At 38.5% G+C, this 22271-nt stretch overlaps 1 protein-coding gene across 6 annotated transcripts in view; it reads left to right on the top strand.

Annotated features, from left to right (window-relative positions):
- The window catches only part of col25a1 (collagen type XXV alpha 1 chain), a 143333-nt gene extending 121110 nt beyond the window's left edge, over positions 1–22223 (top strand). Inside the window, exons 15-38 of one of the 6 annotated variants that reach the window (XM_027277895.1) lie at positions 729–761; positions 1220–1255; positions 2972–3016; positions 4523–4585; positions 5677–5745; positions 6511–6555; positions 6818–6862; positions 7084–7161; positions 7810–7833; positions 9143–9187; positions 9355–9399; positions 9556–9636; positions 9763–9825; positions 9988–10038; positions 11026–11052; positions 11519–11599; positions 11972–12007; positions 12510–12563; positions 12702–12755; positions 13328–13354; positions 14066–14119; positions 15671–15757; positions 18129–18167; positions 18573–22223. In XM_027277895.1, the coding sequence (XP_027133696.1) occupies positions 729–761; positions 1220–1255; positions 2972–3016; positions 4523–4585; positions 5677–5745; positions 6511–6555; positions 6818–6862; positions 7084–7161; positions 7810–7833; positions 9143–9187; positions 9355–9399; positions 9556–9636; positions 9763–9825; positions 9988–10038; positions 11026–11052; positions 11519–11599; positions 11972–12007; positions 12510–12563; positions 12702–12755; positions 13328–13354; positions 14066–14119; positions 15671–15757; positions 18129–18167; positions 18573–18575 (1185 nt within the window). In that variant the 3' untranslated portion in view covers positions 18576–22223. Of the gene's footprint in view, positions 1–728; positions 762–1219; positions 1256–2971; positions 3017–4522; positions 4586–5676; positions 5746–6510; positions 6556–6817; positions 6863–7083; positions 7162–7809; positions 7834–9142; positions 9188–9354; positions 9400–9555; positions 9637–9762; positions 9826–9987; positions 10039–11025; positions 11053–11518; positions 11600–11971; positions 12008–12509; positions 12564–12701; positions 12756–13327; positions 13355–14065; positions 14120–15670; positions 16067–16095; positions 16174–18128; positions 18168–18572 lie in introns of those variants that run through there. The other 5 variants (XM_027277896.1, XM_027277892.1, XM_019279436.2 and 2 more) reach the window with 5 other exon arrangements.
- The last annotated feature ends 48 nt before the right edge of the window (positions 22224–22271 follow it).

Here is a 22271-nt window from a genome sequence, read left to right on the forward strand (position 1 = left end):
TGTGTAGAGAAACCACAGAGTCCACACCAGAGCTTAAGATCCAGTCTCCTTCTTCCCACTCCCTTTTCCCACCAACCGCCCATAATTACGCTTATTGGCCCCTTGTTTTATGTATGTTTTTACTGTACACTGCAGAAGTAATGCAGTCCATAGGAAAAGAGCCTGGGTTCTGGATGTCTGAATGACTTTACTGGAAAAATGTGATATAAGTAGCTCTGTCTCCTTATAGTTCAATACCCCACCTGAAGAGATGCAATGAAAAAAAGGTTTTAAATGGTTGCTGTTGGTACAGTATATCTGTCAAGCCCTTTAGCCCTTATACTGCTGTGGATTTGTTCTATATAGTGTTAGATTTCATGTCATCACCAGTATGCAGCTGCACTCTGACAGTGCAAAAACAACGAAATGATTCCCAGCAGTGTAGTTATAAAAATGCTGTCTCAAACTATAGTGTGAGAAGGTATATTCAATCTGAACACTGCTTAGAATAGCAGACGATCTTCTTCCTAATTGGATTTTCACCCAATTTTGTCCGGCGGCAGTTGCGAAATGATGTTCAGCATTGTTCAGTAAAAATGGCTTCTTTCATTTTTTTTTGGTAACTGTAATTGCACAATGATGTCTGTAATGTTTGTTTTGACCTTACATAAAGCCCATAATAACCTCTGTCACTTTTGGACAGTTTTCCATGTTGGACCATTCTAATTTCTTTTTGCCTTTTTTCTCAGGGAGATGCAGGCTCCTCTGCAGCAGGCATCAAGGTGAGAGCTAAGCTAATCCTAATGGCTTTTCAATGCCTTTTTCTTTATCCTCATTAGGAATCACCAGACGGTTGTATGTTCAATCTTCTTATACTAGTGATTAACGTGTTACTAAATTGAAAAGACTTGCACCACACAAACTAACTAGTATAATACCACCGACATATCTGATCAGATACTGAATCAAAACGCTATTCAAGAGTGATGTGAACTTACTTAAACTTAAATTACTTTTCCAAAAAACGTAAACATAAAAACTTGATAATAACTTTTGCCTTAATGACCAAATTACATCAGTTTGGTTGAGTTAAGATTAGCCTAATCATCAATTGAAATTATCTAGTAGTTCTAAGAATTTCTAAGGACGTAAGGGACAAACTTCATGGATTTACGAATATTGGTGCAATCAAATCTATATATTAAGCAATTAAAAAGAAAATTCTTTGAATGTATTACAGGGTGAACCTGGAGAGCCTGGACGAAGTGGACATAAGGTAATATTTATACTTTACTACACATTTATTTTTGATACACAGTAGATAGATAGAAATAGATGTAGCAGTGATAGTACTACATTTTTATGGACCTATGTTTTGTTACATATAGTGTTAATGTTAATGATGATGATGTTTCTGTATTGATAAGGGACGATGGGAATGATCACGTCTAAACATGTTTCAATGCAGGAGGTGTTGTGCAATATAAAAAATTTGAAGTTTGGATAAGAGAATTCCTAACTCAGCTGAAGCTCACTGTTTAAAGTGTAATAAGGGTGGTTGTACATGGGGGGGGGGGGGGGGGGGGGGGGGGGGGGGGGGGGGGGGGGGGGGGGGGGGGGGGGGGGGGGGGGGGGGGGGGGGGGGGGGGGGGGGGGGGGTTGTGGGGGGGCTCACTGAGCAGAACACTTGAACTTCAGTGCATCACAGTGCTCCAACTCATTTTACATTTATTTTGGCTTGGTACTTGTTTTGAGCCTGAATAAGGTCTTAGATATCATGCTAACATACTGGATACACTAAATCTTTGTAATGTTTTTGCTCCATTTATTTTAACCTGTACTTGAGTCTAAAACCACCAGGTCATCCCATTACTTCACTTTGCATCAGTCCAACTACACAAGTTTTTTGTTGTTTAAGCAATGTTTGTTGGTATGACCTCTCTCCCAGACAGTTTTTATTCTCGTGTTAGACACACTTTCCAAGCCAACGAAGGAAATCGGAGGAATACAGTATTGTTAAAGTAACAGTCGCTGATGAGAAACTAATAAAACACGCATGCAGCAGAAGAGGAGCTGTTTTCCTGCAAAATGAAAACCATTACTTGTCCCTTGATCAGACTGCTACCAAGATTGCACCAGTGCTCCATCTAATTACACTTTTTAATCCCAAGCGCTGCACCCCATTAATTTCCCCTCTCTTTTCTCTGTTTGGACAAACCAGTTCCAGGCAGACTGAAGGGCTTTCTGCTATGCTGCAAAGAAAATACTTGTGGCCTAACTAATTTTTTTGACTGCTTTATCTTATCTGTCATTTTACAGCCATTCTGCTTATGCTCACACACTTTACAAATAGTAATCACCAAAATGGCGTTCATGAGCTTGAGATGTTGTTCCACATTAAATATTATATTAGTTGGATGGCGGTCAACTGTTGGTGAAGTAGTAGTCCACAAGAAAGACTTTTATTCACCAGTTTTACAACGCTTTCATTAGCCACAATGGAAATTTACAGGCCTCTCTCTGATCCCCCCGTGTGCCATTACACTTGATCATTCTCGTGCAGTGCTAATCATTTCATTTCATATGTCATAAATACAATGGTCTTAATAGAGCGTTAAATTATCCAGTGTCAGAAATTTTGTTTTGAAAGTCTCGCAGAGGCGTCACAAGGGACTCGACTTCTGATTTTTCCACCGTGGAATCTAATGACTGCGCGTTACTCAAACTTGCATGTAATGGGAGTCTAAAGCTCCCAACCTGACAATGACCCGACCTTGGTAACAGAGAAATAGGCCAGCTCTCGACTTTCCAGCACTGCCAAAGTCTTAACGACCTTGAAGCCACGGCCGCTCTCTCAAACAACTTTTGCAACTTTAATCCAAAGTATCTGACAGTTGTTCCTTCCAGAAACCAGAACTTTTCACACCTGCCCAAACAAATAAAATCAGCTTAGCTTTGCTTGGCTGTAACGTGTCACACTCTTCCTGTGTAGGGAGAGCCAGGACTTCCAGGGCTGCCTGGACTCCCAGGGATAAAGGTAAATGCTTCGCTGTTTTTGTCCCCAGTCATTCCCCCGGTGTTGTCCCTGTCCATCCCCACCAGCCCGCCTGTAGAGTTCAGAGCAAAACCGAACGGACCTAGCGTGATGCTCCCACGTATGACGCATTAAGGTCTCACGATTTTGCTTTTGTGGCAGAGTAACACCTGTGCATTCATAGAAAGTAAGAAGCTCAGGCAAACTGACAAGACCAAATAGTCGATGCTTTTGATCTTAACATGCCAGAAGTCGGCAAGAAAAACTCATTATACTTTGCGAATAGTGTAGAGATCTATAAAGTAATGATTGAAACACTCCCTGGCAACAGCTTGAGTCTATTTCCTGAAAGTGGCACCAAGAGACTTGGTGCAAAACGTGTCAAAACTACTGCTTGTTAAAGTGGAAGTTTGATTTTTTTTTTATTTGATTATTTAGACTCTTTCAAACTTGGCTTTTATTGTTTCAGTTAAAGGTGCTTGCTTTTTTTTTTTTTTTTTTACTATATCATAAAAGACAAACAGCAGATGGTGAACTTGCACAAAAGGCGCATAATAATAATTCACATCTTATGCCTGTAGAATAACAATCACGGCAATGTATCTCAGGATCATTAGCTTGAAATATAACATGTGAATGCAAAGAATGCTCACACAGGCATGATGAGTTTCTGCTTTGGTTTTTGTTTTTCTGCTTTTGTGTGCTTGTAATGTGCTGGCCTTGTAAAAAAAAAAAAAAAAAAAAAAAAAACCTTCACTTTACATTTTATATACTCCTGTTTTTACTTAAGAGGCCCGAATGCTTGATGGATTCTAACAATATTTTGCTAACGTAGCACCCACGGGTTCTGAGCTCGGCTTGCACTTTGTTCTGCTCTGCATTCTTGGCTGTTTATCCAAGTTTGAGAAGCAAGTGTCCATTACCTCTCCAACGGCTTCCAGAGCTGCTATAGGTTGGAACTCTGTTTGCAGATGGTGAAGCAATACGTTCCAATGAAGTTATTTCACAATCGAATGCTATGTAAATCAAATCAAGTATCACACCTCATACTGGAAGCTCGCTCCTCATAAGTGAAAGTGCAAATGCAAAAATGTTAAAGCTTCTTCATAAGTGGCAGAGAACCTGTTTTTTGCACACACTTAAGCAGAACCCCTCTGTGTGCCCTGATGAGTTTCTAACAAGGGCAATCGTAACATCTATTCAGGCTCATAAGAGGGAGTCATTAATGGATGTGAAACCAGGGAATGAATTAACAAGCCACTGATTATTTGTGTCTGTGTGCGTGTGTGTGTGTGTGTGTGTGATATATGCACGTCTCCGAGTGTGTGTTTGTGTGCATGTGAAAGTGTGCGAGCAGTAAGTGCATGCCTGTCGTTTTGAATATGTTTGGCTATGCATCTTGTATGTGTTCAGCACTCATTAGCAACGGGGGGAGATAGTGCTACACCAAAATGCCCTGTGCAAAAAAAACGAGTAATTAGTAATCTGCTAATTTATTTTTTTTGTCAGGGTGAGCCTGGATTCCTCGGTCCCCAGGGAGAACCAGGGCTTCCAGGACTCCCAGGAACTAAGGTGAGGTGACTTTTGCCTTCCACGGTTGTCTTGTTTGTCACAATATGAGAGGTATTTTCTGCGCAGGGTGACACATTGCATATTCATGTCAATGATAATGAGTTGCAACATCTTGGACGGATTTCTATCACATCCTGTCAGTGTGGTCGTCATTAAAATCAGTAATTCGTCTGGCTTTATGGTCTCATTATCCATTATTATCGCTTTACCGAGGTGATTAAGCCTCCGTTTCTTCAAAATGTCACTTGGAAGTGGTCACAATGCACAATGAGCTAATCCTCGCCGCTCCCTTTGAGTCGTGACATTATCACACCGTGGAGCCAGCAGTGATAATCCAAGCACAGTAGAATTAATGTTAGCATTGTCCTTTTGCATCAGGCTGCTTGTGGCACATTAATATTCAAGATATATTAGCCTTTGCATTGTCCTCTGATATATCTGTTTCTTAATCAAATGTTAGGGTGGAGCTGAAAAGGAGGAGCATTGCAGGGAGTAGCTTATCTGATGTTTTTTTTTTTACTCGTGTTTAGGTCAGGACAGGTTTGAGAGGACTGGGTTTTTACCTTTTTACAGCTGAAGTCTTTGTCAAACTAAGCTGATTAATGGTTGTGTCCCATTTGGTGTCTGAGTTATACCACACCTCCCTCTATTGGCTTTCTTACGTCACTTTACATTTCAGACACACAGCCAAGGATTTACATTTTTCCTTCAATATTGAACTCGGGACAAAGAGATGAAGATTTTTGTTTTGTTTTTGTTTTTTTCTTCAAAATAACATTTCAACCTTGTCCAGAGGTCACAATCAAACTGGAAAGCGGATTCTGCTGACTCAGCATGAATATCTACCATAAATCTGACGAGTAAGCGAACTCACGAGAAGAAGAGCAGAATCCCTTTGTAGTAGATTCCTCAGTCAAAAGAGTTAATGCCTGGTGTTGGGAAGATGAGTCACAGCTCTTCTGCTGACAATAAAAATAACGGTTAGAAAGTGAGCCTTGATCAGCAGTTCTTGATGACACTTATTAAATACAGGTTGTAGGAGAAGAGCAGTAACTCAACTCTTTTGTTGAGCAATTTGTTCCTCTGTACAGGGTGAGAGAGGCGACCATGGGCCACCAGGAAAGGGTGAAAGAGGAGAAATTGGACCCCTTGGACCAAAGGTCAGTTATATAAGTGCATGTGTGCATACACAAATGCCATGAATTAAACTGGATCATTGAGCAGTGTGTCTTTAAGAGTCGCTACTTGCTCACAAATGTCTTTCCAGCCATGTAATTCATAGATTTTTGCTGCCATCTAGAGCCTTGTTGATTTAAGCACACACTATAAAGTTCCCAGAGGTAACAGTAGAATAGAATGCATTCCCAAAGCATTCCCAAAGGTTTGTCTGATTCATCAAATATTCATTGACGTTAACATGGAGAGCTGGCTAAACCATTATCGTCTTGTAATAAGTTCAAGGCTTTCCCTCGAGTCTGCATAAAGTAAACCAAAAATAAATGAGTTTACCATTGTTTATGTCTGGCATGGACCCAGCAGGTAGCTTAAGCTCCAGTCTAAACTTAGACGAGCCACGGATCTGTTTCACATCCTATTAGAAACCCCAAAAATGAAACCCGCGCTATATCAATGCCAGAGTTCAAATAAACACATTCTCCTCAGCTTGGCAGTTATGCTTTATTAAAAGCTAGTTATTTTAGCAAAGCTGACTGTGTTGCTCTCTCGGGAGGAGTGCGAGAGGTTGATGGTATTTCCTTTGTAAAATATGCATTTTAAATGCATTGAACTTTTTATGCTGAATTTAGATTGAGCCTATAAAGAGAGTTAGCTTTTTATGTTTTTCAATTTTATGATTCTCTCTCAAGTACTTAGCTTTCATTTTTTTCACTGTGTCCCTCACATCTTTTCCTCATCTATGTTTTTAGGGTTCACAAGGAGAGGCCGGTACACCTGGTCCTAAAGGGTCAAAGGTGAGTGTGGCAGTTATGTTTTCTTTAAATTTGGTGAACACAGCGCATTAATTAGCTTATCCTCTAATTAGATTTTGCAGGTGATCCAGAGCTAGGATTTCCTCCTTCCATTTGATGTTCTCTGTTGTTTTTAGCCGTTATGTTGTGATACACAATACTAGAGATTAGTGCACCACAGTAATGAGGTATATGTTATTTCAAAGCATTTAGTCCATATTATTCGAGACCATTACAACATTTTGTGTTTGTCTTCTCACATTAGGGGGAGACTGGTGATAAAGGAGACTTGGGATCTATTGGCCCGAAGGTAAGCAAGTATATTAAAGAAGATAAATGCCTTTAATATCTCTCTTTTTAGATTATGCATGATTACTATTAGTGTAACCACACAGTGGGTACCACCAGGGGGCAGCAGTCAGACCTTAGCAGTTTTTTGGAAAAGATTCCCTCTGATATTGATGTTATACATAAACCAGGTGTGTAGTATGAAAGAATGTGTTTTGAATTTGTTATGTCACTAATGTGCAGGGCCCCCCTGGGCAGAAAGGAGACCAAGGAGCCACTGAAATCATTGACTACAATGGAAACATTCAGGAGGCTTTACAGGTCAGACAAGTCATTACTTAGCTCGGCTCATTTCTCATCTGAAAGAGTAAATAGTAAAATGAAGCTTCCGTGGCCTTTTGTTTGTTTTATTTGGTACTTATTAATGATGATTTACCCTCTGCGAGTGGTGACAGGCTTTTATGCACTTGCCCCTCGTCATAGATAGCAGCTGTTGCTCTTATGTAAGAATGACCAAGGGTTTTTCACAAGTATACCCCTATATATGTGATTTAAAGTCAATATCTTAACCACACTGAAAAGAACCAAATAGATGCATATTTTTTACATAGTTGTGAAAAATATATAGTTGTAAATTGTGTGTTATTTGGACATGTTCGTGTGTTTAAACTCTACTACAAGCTGAATGAATCAGTCATCTTCCAAGTATGAAAGTCCTGCCTCACATTTTCAAAACCTTATGGTTCATATAAAAATGTACTCCTTAAAATTAATTTGTAATGCAGACAAATTAACATTTATTTTTTTTATGTCCTCTACAAATAATAAGGGCTAATATCTGTTATTTAATAAATAACTAATAGTCAGAGTGTATCTGTGCAAAGAAATGTGCAAGGTTTCTTTCTTGTATGACCTCTGCAATCTTATCTCTCACCTCCCCCCCATTTCCACTCCTTTGGCCTACTGCAGAAGATTACCACTATTACAGTAACGGTAATTAGGCTCTGTGTATTATGTGTTATCCTTTCATCTCCACAAGTGATTAATCTTTGTCCTTGCATGGCCCCAACCCAGTCCCCACCCTGTTTTGCACTCCCTTGTTGTATTTGTGCTACCTCACCCAGCAACATATTTGATTAACAGCGAATGAAACGGCATCCAGTGCTGCACTTGTGTCCGCCTGGTCGACGCTATAAGCTGCCTGAGTTGCTGGTTGTCTCCCTGAATGTCAGTCATGCATTCTTTTTTTAAATGACCTCATGAGAAAATATTTACGAAGGGGTTTTTCCAAAACTCGCTCCAGTCCACTTTTGGTCAAAATCATACCAAGTACACCGCAGTTATGACTGCCCCACAACTCCAAGGCCCTGGTTTGTGTTTACTCCATTGGAAACTGGGTCGTACTTTATAACTTGATCTCTGTTCAAAATATATACTTCAAGACCTTCATTGTTTCAGTTTTTTACTCATATTTATCAAGTTTCCACACAACAACCATGTAGTATTCCAGGAAGGGGATGAATGCCATAATCAATTTTATTATTTTATATTACATTTATTTCCCTCAATTCAAAGTCAACAGAATTTTGGAAAACCTAATGTGACAAATAAATAAAGGAGCATTGGTATATAGCGACACATTTTTATACACAGTAATTAAAGCAACATTATGTAAATTGTTGGTTAGCATGGTGGAAAATTAGAATTTTTACATGTGAAGCTGAAAACTCGTCATTGTTTACAAAAACTGAACTTTATTTCAACTTTGTTGGTTAGCATGGTACAAAACTAGCAAATTGTAACGTGTAGCTAAGTATATAATTTATTATCCATGCAAATAAAACTCCAAGCATTTAAAATAATAGAAATCGTTTTATATTTTCTTTTATTCTGAAGTTACCACTGCAGCATTTAGTGTCAAATCATTGAATCCTAGGTGTGAATACACAGTATAAATGTCTTCTAATTATATTGAATGAAATTCATGGTTTAATTCCAACATGATCAAAAATATGTAACTCTTTCATCTGTGATAATTATATTTCTCCATATGTTCTAGCTAACATGTTTTTGACTTTGTTTTGTTTTGGACTTTGGCATGTGTCAAGTTGAGCATCATAGTTCAGCTAATTGCTAACATCTGTGCTTTTTGCAAGTAATGTCATTGTGATGGTCGGCTCCATTGTTGATGAAAAAAGCTCCCCGTATTCAAACCATGAGTTGATATTGAATTGATCAGTCCAGATCAAAAGTATATTTCAGTTCTAATTAAATCACATCCTGTGTCTCTCTCTGTGTTCAGGGTCCTCCTGGACCTCCTGGGCCAATTGGACCAGAGGGTGTAAAGGTACTTTACTTCTACAATGCTAAATATTTTTCCTACACGTGCAAATTTCATATTGACTTTCTTCAGCTAACAAAATTACAATACATCACTGTTCAACAACAACTAATTCGAACAGGTAGCATCTGCATTTCTATTGTTTTTGTAAAAATGTTTTCCTCCTCTTCCAGGGCGATCGTGGCATGCCTGGTCTCCCTGGACTCGATGGTGAAAGAGTGAGTTCATAATTTAATCATAATCAGATTAGCTCCATTTTTAACTGGTTCACAAAGAAGACCTTTACTTAAATCGCTTTATATTAATGAGACTGTTAACTCTTTTTTTTTTTTTGCTGCTTCTTTTTAATCCTCTGTGTACATCTCTCCTCGCAGGGCTACAAAGGTTCCAAAGGAGACATGGGAATGCCTGGAGCTTCAGGGGACAAAGGAGGAACTGGTTTACCCGGCCTACCTGTAAGAGTCCCAAGTATTTTCTAAGATGACAGACTCTGAAAAGTCTCTGTGTATATGGTCATGAGAGCTCTACAACCATCTTATCAGATGGATACTCCAATGGCTCATGAAGCTTTTGTTCCATAGGGTGTCAATGGGGTAAAAGGAGACAAAGGAGATTCAGGTTTACCTGGCCCTCAAGGTCCTTCAGTAAGTCACATTAAAGACTTTTATTATGACTCCTGTCAACATACTCAAGTATTTGTATTAAAGATGCAGTTTAATGCAAACTTTTATACTGTTGATGTGTTGTGCAGACAAAATTTAATCACTACAGTTTAATTATAAAATATCTGTATTTAATATTTGCAGATCAGCGGCCCCCCAGGACCACTAGGGCCCCATGGACCCCCAGGACCCATGGTGAGTGCTTCTAAGAAGTCTCATCAGTGGATGAAGATTAATGTGCCATACTTACAAAATATTGAATCTGAATAAATGATTGTAATGTAATGAGGTGCTGAATTAATGTGTCAGCACTCCCTGCAGTAAGTTATAAATCCTCCCTTTACATTCCAACGTCAGGCAACTTCTCAACCTTTGTCTTTGACAAAACTCTAGCTGACAAACTGGTGTTGTCAGTTGACCTCTGTAATCCCATTCCTGGCAATACTTGAATATGTTGCATGTGTTCTACTTATCTCAACCCATCTACACATCTTTAAAGTCTGTGTAAAGTAAAAATAAATGTGTTCTGAGTTTGTCAGACCAAAGAAGAACGTGTTATTAACTACCCAGCCAAATTTGAATGATTAAACATATTCACAAGTTTATGAAATTAGGTTTTAAAATCAGGTAAAAATGAGCAGTATTCTCAGCTCCAGGACTGTGAGGGTGTTGCCGCTGAATGTGCTGAAGCCACGCCCACGTGTGGGAGCAGTCAAGCAGCAATTTTGAAGTGACTGAAATGTGTCAGATGAGTTCAGACTAACTCTAAAACACTCTGAGCGAGATGAATTCATCTTTATCTCTCTGCTTGGTGTGCAGGGGTATGCTCAGGGTGACCTCAGTGTGTCATCGAGCCACCCTTTAGGACCGCCCACAAAATCCTGGACTGGAAACTGGTGAAAAACTGTTTCAACCCCCAACTCCACATTTAACTAGTTTATCATAAGTCTTTTCACATGTCTCCAGCAACTATTTTCTAACATATTTAATGTATTTTGAAGAAATCTCTGAATTGCCTTTACACGGACTTTAAGTTAATCACTGTGATTTTTTACAAAACGGAGAAGAAGGACAGACCAGCAGGGGAAAGATCATTTTAAATAAAATGTAGTTATACAACATAAAAAATGCAAATGAAGTTGATTATGAGACAGTCTAACTAATATTTTGCCATGTTTTCAGGGCCCCCATGGTTTTCCTGGACCAAAGGTAAGTTTCGACAAGAAAGTTTTAGTGCAGTGTCTTCATGTGTATGATAGCAATTCACATTCAGGTCATTATGATTTTAATTAAACTAAAACACTTTAAATTAGTCCTTCTAACCTATATCCTCTATATCCAACGTTTAAAACTTTCCTATTAAATATTATTTGTGGATACAGCTTCTAGTAAGTCCATTCAAAAGTGAGGAGGATCCAGTTGCTCTTTTATTGGTGACAGAAGATAACTGTTCAATATGCAGCAGTAAATAGAAGGTAAACAGATGAAGAGTCAAAAATGTACAGGGGAAGTCTGTTCAGTCCAAGACACAAAGAGGTTGATGACATGTTTTAAAGATGTTCGTGGAAGTTATTTTCTGTTCAGACACAAAGCAGACACACAGGTGCAATTGCAGGTGGAGAAACTGTGTCATGTTCACCTACTTCCTTTGTTTGTTGGTTTGTTTGTTTTTTAGGGAGAACCTGGTTTGCATGGTGTAAAGGGTATCCGAGGGGAACCAGGACACAAAGGGGACCGTGGACCACTTGGTCTCCCTGTGAGTACAGCCGTGCACTGTGGGATATCTCCAATCACAAAGCCCTGGTCCTTTATTTCTTCCTGCCATCCATAGAAATCTCTCATGTTTATTTTAGCCCTGTCCGATTTCCTGTTGTGCATTAGTGCACACATATCAGCGTGTGCGTGTGTGTGCCTGTGTGTAGTTGTGTGTGCTTGCGTGTGTCTATATGATCTTCTCCATTTACTGTCCTCATTTTCATTTGCCTGGGCTGACTATTATGTGACCTCCCTGTAACACACAGTGTAATTTATTTGTTGTAAACCCTGCCATCAACCTGTCCTAATAACAGTGTTCATCTGGTACTAATCCCGCCTTGTTCATGTCACTCATACCTCCATAACCACACAGGGAGCCTCCGGCTTGGACGGCAAGCCCGGATTTAGGGTGAGTGTCATGTGACCAAGAGGCTTCACCACCCAAACACCTGCCTATTTTTCTCCCCTCTCACCCTCCATACAGTCCCCCTTTTCCTCAAAGTCTTTACCACCATCACCCCATTTTATTGTATTTCATTGTGATTGGAAAGATTTTATTGGATGTTCACATCTTAGCTAGGTGTCACACTGAGTTTAGCGACCATGCAGAAAGCCATTACAGCAGTTCAAGGCTCTCATTTTGTCCCGTGTCGCATTAACTCAGCATTAACACACACTCATACATTAACTGTGTCAGCAGTGCTGTAAATGTCCTTTGTGGCCAGTGCACGTGTACTAGCAGCAGTTCTGTGTGCTGATTGTAGGTCAAACCAGATGGGAATATTGTACAAATGTGGATGCTCAACATGATTTTTGCGTTCCATCTGTTATTTGTTTGGAAGATTTTTGTTTTGAAGTACCTGCTGTAGTCCAATGATGTAAACTCACCATGACAACGCTACTCTTTGCAGGGCACGGATGGGCCTTCAGGTCCAGCTGGTCCAGCTGGGCCAAAGGGTGACATGGTAAGATCAACATTACATTTTGTTTATGCCTGATTGATGGCACAGGACATTTTTAGCTGTTTTTACCACTGTCTTGTTTTAAACTTAGTGTACACTTTATGATTCACGTGACTGCAACACTGATTCCTTTGTTATCAGGGTGAGAGAGGACTTCAAGGCGAGCCAGGACCAAGAGGACCCTATGGGCTACCTGTAAGTATGATGAGGACATTCTACTGTTGAAGAAACATCTTTAATGAGGGAAGGCTAAAAAAAATGAGGTGCATTCTCATTGGTTGGAGATGCTTTCACATTGTGGTTTTGAGAAGTTCTTACAAGTTCTGGTTGACAATGCCACTAAAATGTGAGAGAGAAACAGCAGAGAACAGACACAGCACAATGAAAATGTGCTGTTTCATATAGTGTTACGTTAAAAACAACAACATTTAATGCCCAGGAGTATTACACTTAAGCTGGTGCTTTGCCCACAAATTGCAGTGGCAAATTTAAATAAACAACAGGCCTCCACACTGCCTTCAGCAACACAAAGCTGAATGTTGTCTCATAGTTTTTGGTGTTAGAAAGGGCAACTACCAGAATCAACAGAAAAAAGAGTTCCTTGTAGCTGCTTTAAATAGGTGCATTTGTTTACTGCTTATATTTCCACCATTGGCTGAACAGGGTATGATCTGTATATTTATGCTGGCTCTCACTGAGAGAGTTTGATGCATGTAAATGTAAATGAAGTACATGATGATGACAGAACAAATGTTCTTTATTTGCAGGGAGCTGCCGGAACACCAGGCTTGGATGTAAGTCTCTTATATTTCTTGAGTTCTCTCTCTCAGTGTTAGTGGTGTGACTGAAAAGATTTTAAATATAAAAGAAGAAACATAAAATGAGACAGGACCAACTCTCTAGAATCAGCTGCTTTGACATAAAGCATGAGGAGAGTAAATTAGTGCTTATTAATGAATTTGCACCACTTTATATACACAGAACCAAACCCAAACCACATGCTCAGTTTATCATTGTATTTACATACCATCCCATATATGTTGCATACTGTATATTCCAAGTACCATAATGTTAAAGATTATGTCCCATAAGTCATCAAATTATTATTAATCATTTCCACAATCCGACTTATACGGCGTGAGTGAAATAAAAATTCTACAAAATTCACAAATCATAGATTGCAATATCCCAGCATTACTTCTGCATGTTATATTTAACATATATTATATACAGACAGTACAGATAAGAGATCACATTGTTCTTTTTTAATCAATATTTTCTGTATTACCAGTGACATGTTGGTAAAATAGAATATACCAGATTTTCTTTTAGACTAAATTTCTTCTTGTTGCACATCTCCCCACCTTTTCTTTGTCTCTCATTTATTTTACTTTTCACCTTCCCAGCCTCTGTTTTGTTTAGTTTTTGTGTCTTCAGCTTTGTCAGGACAAGTCTCTTGTCTTTTGCACAGTAAAGAGCATTTAAGTGGAGTTGTACTTTCACAGGGGTTGCCAGGCTTAAGGGGAGAGAAGGGCGACGATGGGGAAAGAGGAGAAAAGGTAGATGTAGAGAGGATTGACTTGCTAACCCGTTAACATTACAGTGGACTGATGTCAATGGACAGTGACAGGAAATATACTTTAGAGTAATGTATTTTATGTTGCTACTTTTTATGCTATACGTCTTTTAAATGGTTGATAGAAGGGAATGAGTAGTTGAAAGGAGTTTTTCATTTACGTATATTCTTCCTAATACATTTCTTTAGCATTTTATCATTACAGATATATACGTAAAATGCTAATTTAAGTCTGTTTTGTAGAATTTCTACTTTCTCTGATTAATGCATCAACCAGAATTTTAACTTAAGAATTAGATAACAACTCCATACAAGATAAAGTTGCATAAAATATCATCCTCAGTCCTCTCAGTCCAGCTTTTGTTCTCCACTTTTGAATGATTTGTCATTCCTCATTTTCAAAATCACAAGTCAAATCTCATTCTGAGGCATCAAAAAATGATTTCAACGTGTTAGACCAAACAAGTCCATTGACAACAGGCTCTTCAAATTTGAATTTGTTGTTTTTTTTCTGTTGTTTCTGTGCATGAACATACATTTAAACAATTTACTTCTATGAGTTCTTGAGCCTGTTGATAACTCCTCCTTGCTTGTGTATACAATAGTTTATATCCTTTAGTGTTTAATCTTTATGTTCCCACTAACATGTACAATGTGTTTCTTAGATGTGTCATGTCTTTTAGAAACTGTATCCCATTCCTCGGTACATAGAGAGATAAACAGACTTTAAACAAACATTCTGTATTTACAACCATCTTCCAACACAGATTAGATAGTGCGGATTCTCTTCCAGGTATTTTTTACTGCTGACACTGAATCTGAAAGTTTATGGATAACATTAATGAAATAACGATAAAAGAAAACATATTAACGTACACTATAATAGCACTTTTATTTGTGAGTTATGAGTACTAATGAGTTTCTCAAAACAGTTGCATGCACACAACGTAGTGTAGTACAAATTTATAGCATCGAAACTACACAACAAATGTTGCACATTATATCTAATGAAGGGCCAGAAATGTACCTGTGATGTTACATTTGTGAACTTTAGTGTGAAAAGCTTCAGATAATAAGATAAGTAATATCATATTATAACTTTGGAAATGTTTTATTCTGTATTTTGTTGTTCTCTCATGCATGCACTGAATGACTAACTTCAACCTAAATATGAAGGGATACAGTTTGAACATTTTCAGTGTGAAGTAGATTTAATTCTGTGCCTCTGGAGGCTTTTTCCCTGCTACTCTTTCTCATCCTTTGTGCCCTTGATACCCCTTTTAGCAATCAGCTCTGTTTTATACTCTTTCCTACTGTACTATTTCCCTTTTTTGTCCTCCTCCTGTCCTGAGGAATGTTTCTAGAACACCCAATACTGTCTGACATCCCCTCCTATCTAACATTGAACATGTCTCCTTCTCCTTTGTGGGCCATAGCCTCCCCTTTTTTAATCACTCCCCTCCTAATTGCAGTGCTGTCCCAAATGTAAAAAAAAAGAAATGATGTTAACTTGACCAAATCATTGTATCCACAGGGGGAGAAGGGAAAGAAGGGCAAAAAAGGGCCTAAGGGCGAGAAAGGAGAACAGGGTGCCCCTGGATTAGATGCACCCTGCCCATTGGTATGTCCCAACTGTGAGCTGGAGATTGCCTCCCAGCCGTGTAGAGCAGTCGTCCCCAAACAAGGATGGAGCTCCCTGTGGCTAAACAGATACCCAGCTTCCACCAGACCATAGCAACCTGAAGTCTATTACTCTGCTGTAACTCTGCAATTTGGACACAAAAATATGCCATTAAATGCTTAAAAACATATCATTTTGGCTGGATTGTGGTATCAGCAAGCTCACAGGGTAGCTCCTCCCTTTTCTCTCCCTATGTGTCCGTCGTAGTGGACGGATTCAGGGGTTAAGGGTCGTCCACCTCTCTCCTAGTAACACTCCTAGGTCATCTTTGCAAACAGGGAGTCCGGGGATTTAAGGGTGAAAAGGGGGAACCAGGGCAGCCAGGTCTGGACGGGCTGGATGCCCCATGCCAATTGGTACAGTATTTCTCTTTTTCCTCCACCTCTTACCCATGCATGCCGCTCACCTTCAGTCTTCACTGAAACCAGACCGTGCATGACTTGAGAGCTTGACAATCATGAACACCTTATTTTGTTCACAACTACATTTCCCATTCATGAAATGTTAAAAAAAAACAACAACAACAACATGCACCAACGTATACTTGACTAACTTCCTGACCGCAAGCAGCCTCTTTTAGATAATACACATAACTACAACCGAAATGTACAAAATAAATACATGATTATTGGTAGAATTGATACTATCCCTCTAACTGAATCCTTCCATTCCCTTGATTAAAACCAGGAAAAAAAAAGTTTTGCTTAAATCCTATTTCCTTCCAGCTGATTCCTTCATGGCCCCAGTTACCTTTTTAACCTGATGCTAACACAGACTCCTTTACTGATGCCCATGCTTCCGGCACAGACCCTCTTCTACTCTATTAACTCCCTTTCCCCCTTTCTGTATTTGTACCAATTGGGCCAGACCATGACACGGTGAGAACAACAACAGATTAAACCAGTTGCTGCCCTAGACCGATTCCAGATCTTTTTACGATGTGTTCTGCTTCTGAAACAAAGCTCTAACACTATGGGTAGACATGTTAGTAGTAAAAGTATGAGAATTATTTTAAGTAAGCCATGGTGGTTACATAAGCATACTGTGTGTAGACGATGAAAATGAGTTATAGGTAAGAAAACATTCATATATCACATATGTCATCTCATTGAATTACATCTACATCCCTTTTCTTGAACCAGCTATAACAACTTAATTTCAAGCACTCCCTGATTATATTATAGTGTTTTGGAACTCAACTGTGGGGCAACTATAATACAATCAGAGAGCAGAATCATCGACATATTGATGCGCATGAGCTACTGTATATATTGTGTATAACTGTATATGTTGTGCATGTTACGTGCATGACTGAGGATACACTTTTGCAATTGTCGTCAAATGTACAGTAGCAGTCAAAAGTTTGGATACACCTTCTCATCCAATGTTTTTTCTTTATTTTTGATATTTCAAAGCACACAAGTTAAGTTTAAGATATATAGTTTATAGGTTCTTTAAATACGCCAACCTTTTGCTTTGATGACGCCTTTACCCACACCATGCTTTACGATGGGAACCACACATGCAGATGACTTTCCATTCACCACCTCAAAGACATGGCAGTTGGAACCAAAACCAACTTTGTGTGTGTGCCTGCTACTTGAACTGTGTGAATTATTCATGTTGGCCCTAATCAGAGGTGCTGTTAACTGCCGATTTCTGAGGCTGGGTAACTGTAATGAACTTATCCTCTGCAGCAGAAGTCATTCTTGGCCTTCCTCTTGGTCACCAAAGAAGAGAGTTGCTATTTTAAAGAATCTAAAATATGTTTTGTTTATCACATAATTCCATATTCCATAATTCAGTTTTGATGTTTTCAGTGTTAATAATGTGAGTAACAAAATAAAGAAAAAACAATGAATGAGAAGGTGCGTCCAAACTTGGACTGGTACTGTATTCCATATGATTAAACACTCAGAAGTACAGAAGAACCTAATGTCAAATCAGGTGAAACATTGTTCACATTTTGACATATCTTTCCCTAAACTAGACATTATTTTAGTATTTCAACACATATGTTTTATATCCACATAAAACATACTATTTCAATTTTGTGGTTTGACTTTACTTAGTCTGTGTGAACATTTTGGATCAAGTAACTATGATTTTGTCTTCACTATCTTCCAATTATGTTTTGAGCTTATTAATCAGAATGTGTTTGTGTTATGAAGTCTGTGTTCTTGTAGGTTAAAGTTTGCACATGTATCATACTGAAATGATTGTGTAAGCGGCATGTGTCAAAAGCAAACCCCCCTGTTCCTGTTTCAGCTTTCATAGTTGCATTTCTTATCTGCTACTCTTCTCTAAACAGGGCCCAGATGGATTACCAATGCCTGGTTGCTGGCAGAAGGTAAAACAAGTATATATTTGAGTATTATGATAAACTTATTATAGTGCAGCTACATGTTACAGAGGAACAAAATATAAGGATCTAAAATGCTTTAAAGCGACACTAAAGTGACCATCTGTGTCCTTAATTTCCATTTGGTTTTGAAAGGGGAATCAAAATCATAGTTTTGGACTTTGATTCAAATACTCTTTCTTGTTAAATGGACATTAAAAGTGCTCCTAATATTTTGTTCCGTTCGTGTCAGTTCTGTTTTTACATGTGGGTTTCAGCTTCTCAATGTTTGCATGGGTTCTGTTATATAAGTCGTAACAACTGTGTCAAACCAATTTGTACAACTCATGTCACAAAACAATGTGAAAACATGTCCATCTTCATGTCATTCTCTCTCCTGTGTTTTTCTTGCAGTGATCACTCTAACCCGAAACGCATGGAGTTTGTAAATAATGCTTCTTTTTTGGTATTTATAGTTTTTTTTAATGGATAAAAAAAAGTCTAAAAGAAAAGAAGTCTATGTGTACAATGCTACAAAAAGAGATAACCGTCCCGAGTTTCACGCCCTACGCTGCTTCTACTCACATCACCGTGTGGAAAAAAAACAAAAAAAACATGTGTGTCCGCCCTCTCACATCCACATCGTGGTGGAGTTCAGATCCTTGGCTGGCGCCAGAACTTGTCTCTGTAGTCTTTGCATGGCTCAGACTGGAGCATCGCAGCCCGGCCAGATTCACAAGGGTGGAAAGGAGACGAGAGGAGGAGGAGGAGGAGGAGGAAGTGGAGCAGTGGGGATCTGGACTGGCTCTCTAACACCAAACGCTAGGTGTTTTGTGTTGTTTTGTCTCAACAAGATCACCACCCATTCATGCAGCACCATTTTATAAAAGACAAAAAAAATAATAGAAAAAGGACTGTGCCAAACAGAACATTGCACCCCTGACCCTGCAAAAGCATGAGTAGTATACTGAAACTATATTTATATGTATTGTACATAAATGTCACTGTTTTGTGGTTGCGTCATGGCTTCTACAGAAAAGAAACACTAACAAAAAAACAACAACAACAACAACAACCCCAGAGCTCTGAATTAGTAATTTTTTGCTTTCCTTTAATCTTCCCAAGGGAGTCACACCATGGCTGGTAGCCTGAAAATCCCCAGAAAGCTGTTAAAGCTGTTGGTTATTGTTGCTTTATTGTGGTGATGCCTGCAAAGAGGGTATGATATCAGCAGGTTTTCACTGTTGCACTCACTTGGCTCAGCATCATCATCATCAATAAGTGTGGTGCCTCCCAACAGCCACACGTCTCCGGACAAGAGGGGAGAACTTAGCAGGCTGGCTGCACTGACAGGAAAACAAATCAGGCTCACGTGGATTTGAGATCGCCGGCCTGCTCTGGGACCCCCTTTGAACACAGGCATGGTTTCTGCAGGAGAGACGCCAAGAGTCTCATCGATCTCCATCGAGATCAGCTGGAGCATCTGCCTCTCCTGACAGGCAACGCGTCATGGTCTACTGAGAGCGTTAACAGAATGCAATCATGTTTCTTTTTTCTTTATTTTGTTTCTGCTCTCATTTTTTTTAATCGTTTGTATTTTGTGTATTATAGCCTTTGGTGCCTCAAGCTTTTATTCATTCCTTTATCATAAATGTACAACTTTATATCATATTTTGAATTACTGGAATGGTGTTTGTTTCAGAAGAGTAAGCTTTGTTTGGTGGGAAAAAAAAAAAGTTGTGAGAGTATTGAAAGACACACATTGCGCACTGTTTTTCATATGAATTGTTTTCACAGGATGTTGAAATGGCATGTAGGTTATAGCTTCACCTGAGCATACAGTAAGACTACATCCATCATGACTGTACAGCCTCTGATCTTACTCATGGTTGTGATGAAGCTCGGTGTTTGTGCAAAACACATCCAGCATTGTAACAAATATGCTACTTGTTCATTCTTGACTTGTTGTATGGGATGTTAATTGTACAGTGTTGTCAATTCACTGCATGTACACAATTTATTACTTATGGATTTCTTAAATGTTGAAAATAAGCATTGATTTGAGCAAGTGTATGAGAAACTTAAAGCATTGTTTCAGGGTTGGGGTTCAGATTTATCTGAGTTTATATTTCGATTAAGGCAGATTACGTTGAACAGAACAATCTTAGATGCATCACACTGCTCTTTTACACCTCATGTATTGTCTTAAACATATGGAAAACATGTATTACAGCGCAAGAAAAGCGACACAGTTAATTGGTAAACTTCCATTAATACACCACAGTCAAACCGGTGGCCAGTTATGTCACATTCCATATCAGATGGAGCAAAAAGTGGAGCAGGAGGTCACCATAGTTTATTCATCTTTTCATGTTTCTTATATTCATATTGCCTTCTGACATAGTGGGTGCTATGCAAGGTGATACTCTGTACTTCTTTTTTTTTTTTTTTTTAAATATGCATGAATGATTTACTGTAAGGGCCGATGTGAAAAACCAACATTTTGTTGTGATGTAACAGCAACCACAGGTGGACTGGAGATTTGTTCCCATATGGTTTCTGTTTGATTGTACAGTTGATCTCATCGTTACAGAAAATGGATGCACATCTGTATAGACTATAATGGTGCTATCTGATAGTAGGTCAACAGCAGCTCAGTTGATTCACTCTACCAGTGGCAAGAACTACACAACAGGTTTCTTTATTGTTGTTGGGGTTTTATGTATGTAACAATTAAGTTTTTTTTTTGTGTGCATATATTTGTGTATTTGTCTCAGTATTTTAAGTGATACATTATTTATTTTTCTATAATTTCTTAAATGAAGGCATTTTGGTTTTAAACAGCATTCCTTTCAGTTGCTTTTGATATCAGTTCCCGCTGCGTCACTGTTGATATTATGAAGAATTTTGAATCATGCTAAGGCATCACAGAATAGTTATGCAGTGTGGGGGTAGGTGGACATTTACAAATTACAGACCAGTGTGTATTCACTTTCATTCATCTTATAGGCCTTACAATGGAATACATCTGCTTTTATTTAATTTTGTGTGTCAAAAAGCTAACTATGACAACAGCGTACTGATAAGCCTGATTGACAGGCAGACTGCATCAAAGTTAAATAATGCAGCTTTTTCTCACACTTTCTCTTTTCTCTGTCTCTCTTTACATTGAATGTAGTTTGATATATGTATAGTGGATTATTAATGTACTGTTAAAATGTGTGCTCATTTGACAAGAAGTGCAATTTATACTTTGGTTAATGTGCGTAGCATCAAATGTAGCTGAAACGTCACATCATTGTGATTTCTAGAGCTCCATTTGCTCAGTCATGCTACCCTGTATACCACTACCTGGAAAGAAAATGTTTATTTACCAGAAAAGAAAGAAAAGAAACAAAACTATAAACATGGACCTTTCATTAAATATCAGTTTTTGATTGGTTTAAATATTTCCTCAAATACTGTTCCTCTACTCATGTTTTTCCATTACTTAATATTTACTAATCTTTGCGTTGAGTTTTTTTATTTTTTTTTATTTTGTGTTTTGATTTCCAGCCTTTGTTACAGTATTTGTTGTCATAAATTGCTGTATCTTTAGCATGTGCAGCTAATTTTTTAATTGATTTTTTTATTTGATTGATTTTTTTTGTTTGTTTGTTTGTTTGTTTGATTGTTGTTTCCTTATTAAAGTGTCAAATCGTTTATTCTGCTGTTAGCAGAAGTGCCAAAACATTTCAAACATTTGATTTCCATATTAGTATTAGAGCTGGTGAGGGGCTCCAAAATGACTCACTGATAGGCCACATGTGTGTATTTGTCATTATTGCAGAAATTCTGAGTCATGTTTTGCTCTTTTAAAACGGTAGCATACACCCATGAGAACATTTCACTCATCAAAGCCTCTCAGATTAAAAGTGCTGGAGTAGGATATTTGACAAAGTCACAGTCTGCATTATGCTGAGATCAACACATCTGAACCCTCCCATGCACCACAGCCTTACTGAAATACGTATATTGCTACATACTCAACAGAATAAAATGCAGCCTTGCTACAAGAGCAAAAAAGAAAAAAAAAAAAAGCATACGCCACACTGTGGCTTTTTTGGAGTTACA

This window comes from Larimichthys crocea, chromosome III (assembly GCF_000972845.2).
Source record: "Larimichthys crocea isolate SSNF chromosome III, L_crocea_2.0, whole genome shotgun sequence".
Classification (NCBI taxonomy): Eukaryota; Metazoa; Chordata; class Actinopteri; family Sciaenidae; genus Larimichthys; species Larimichthys crocea.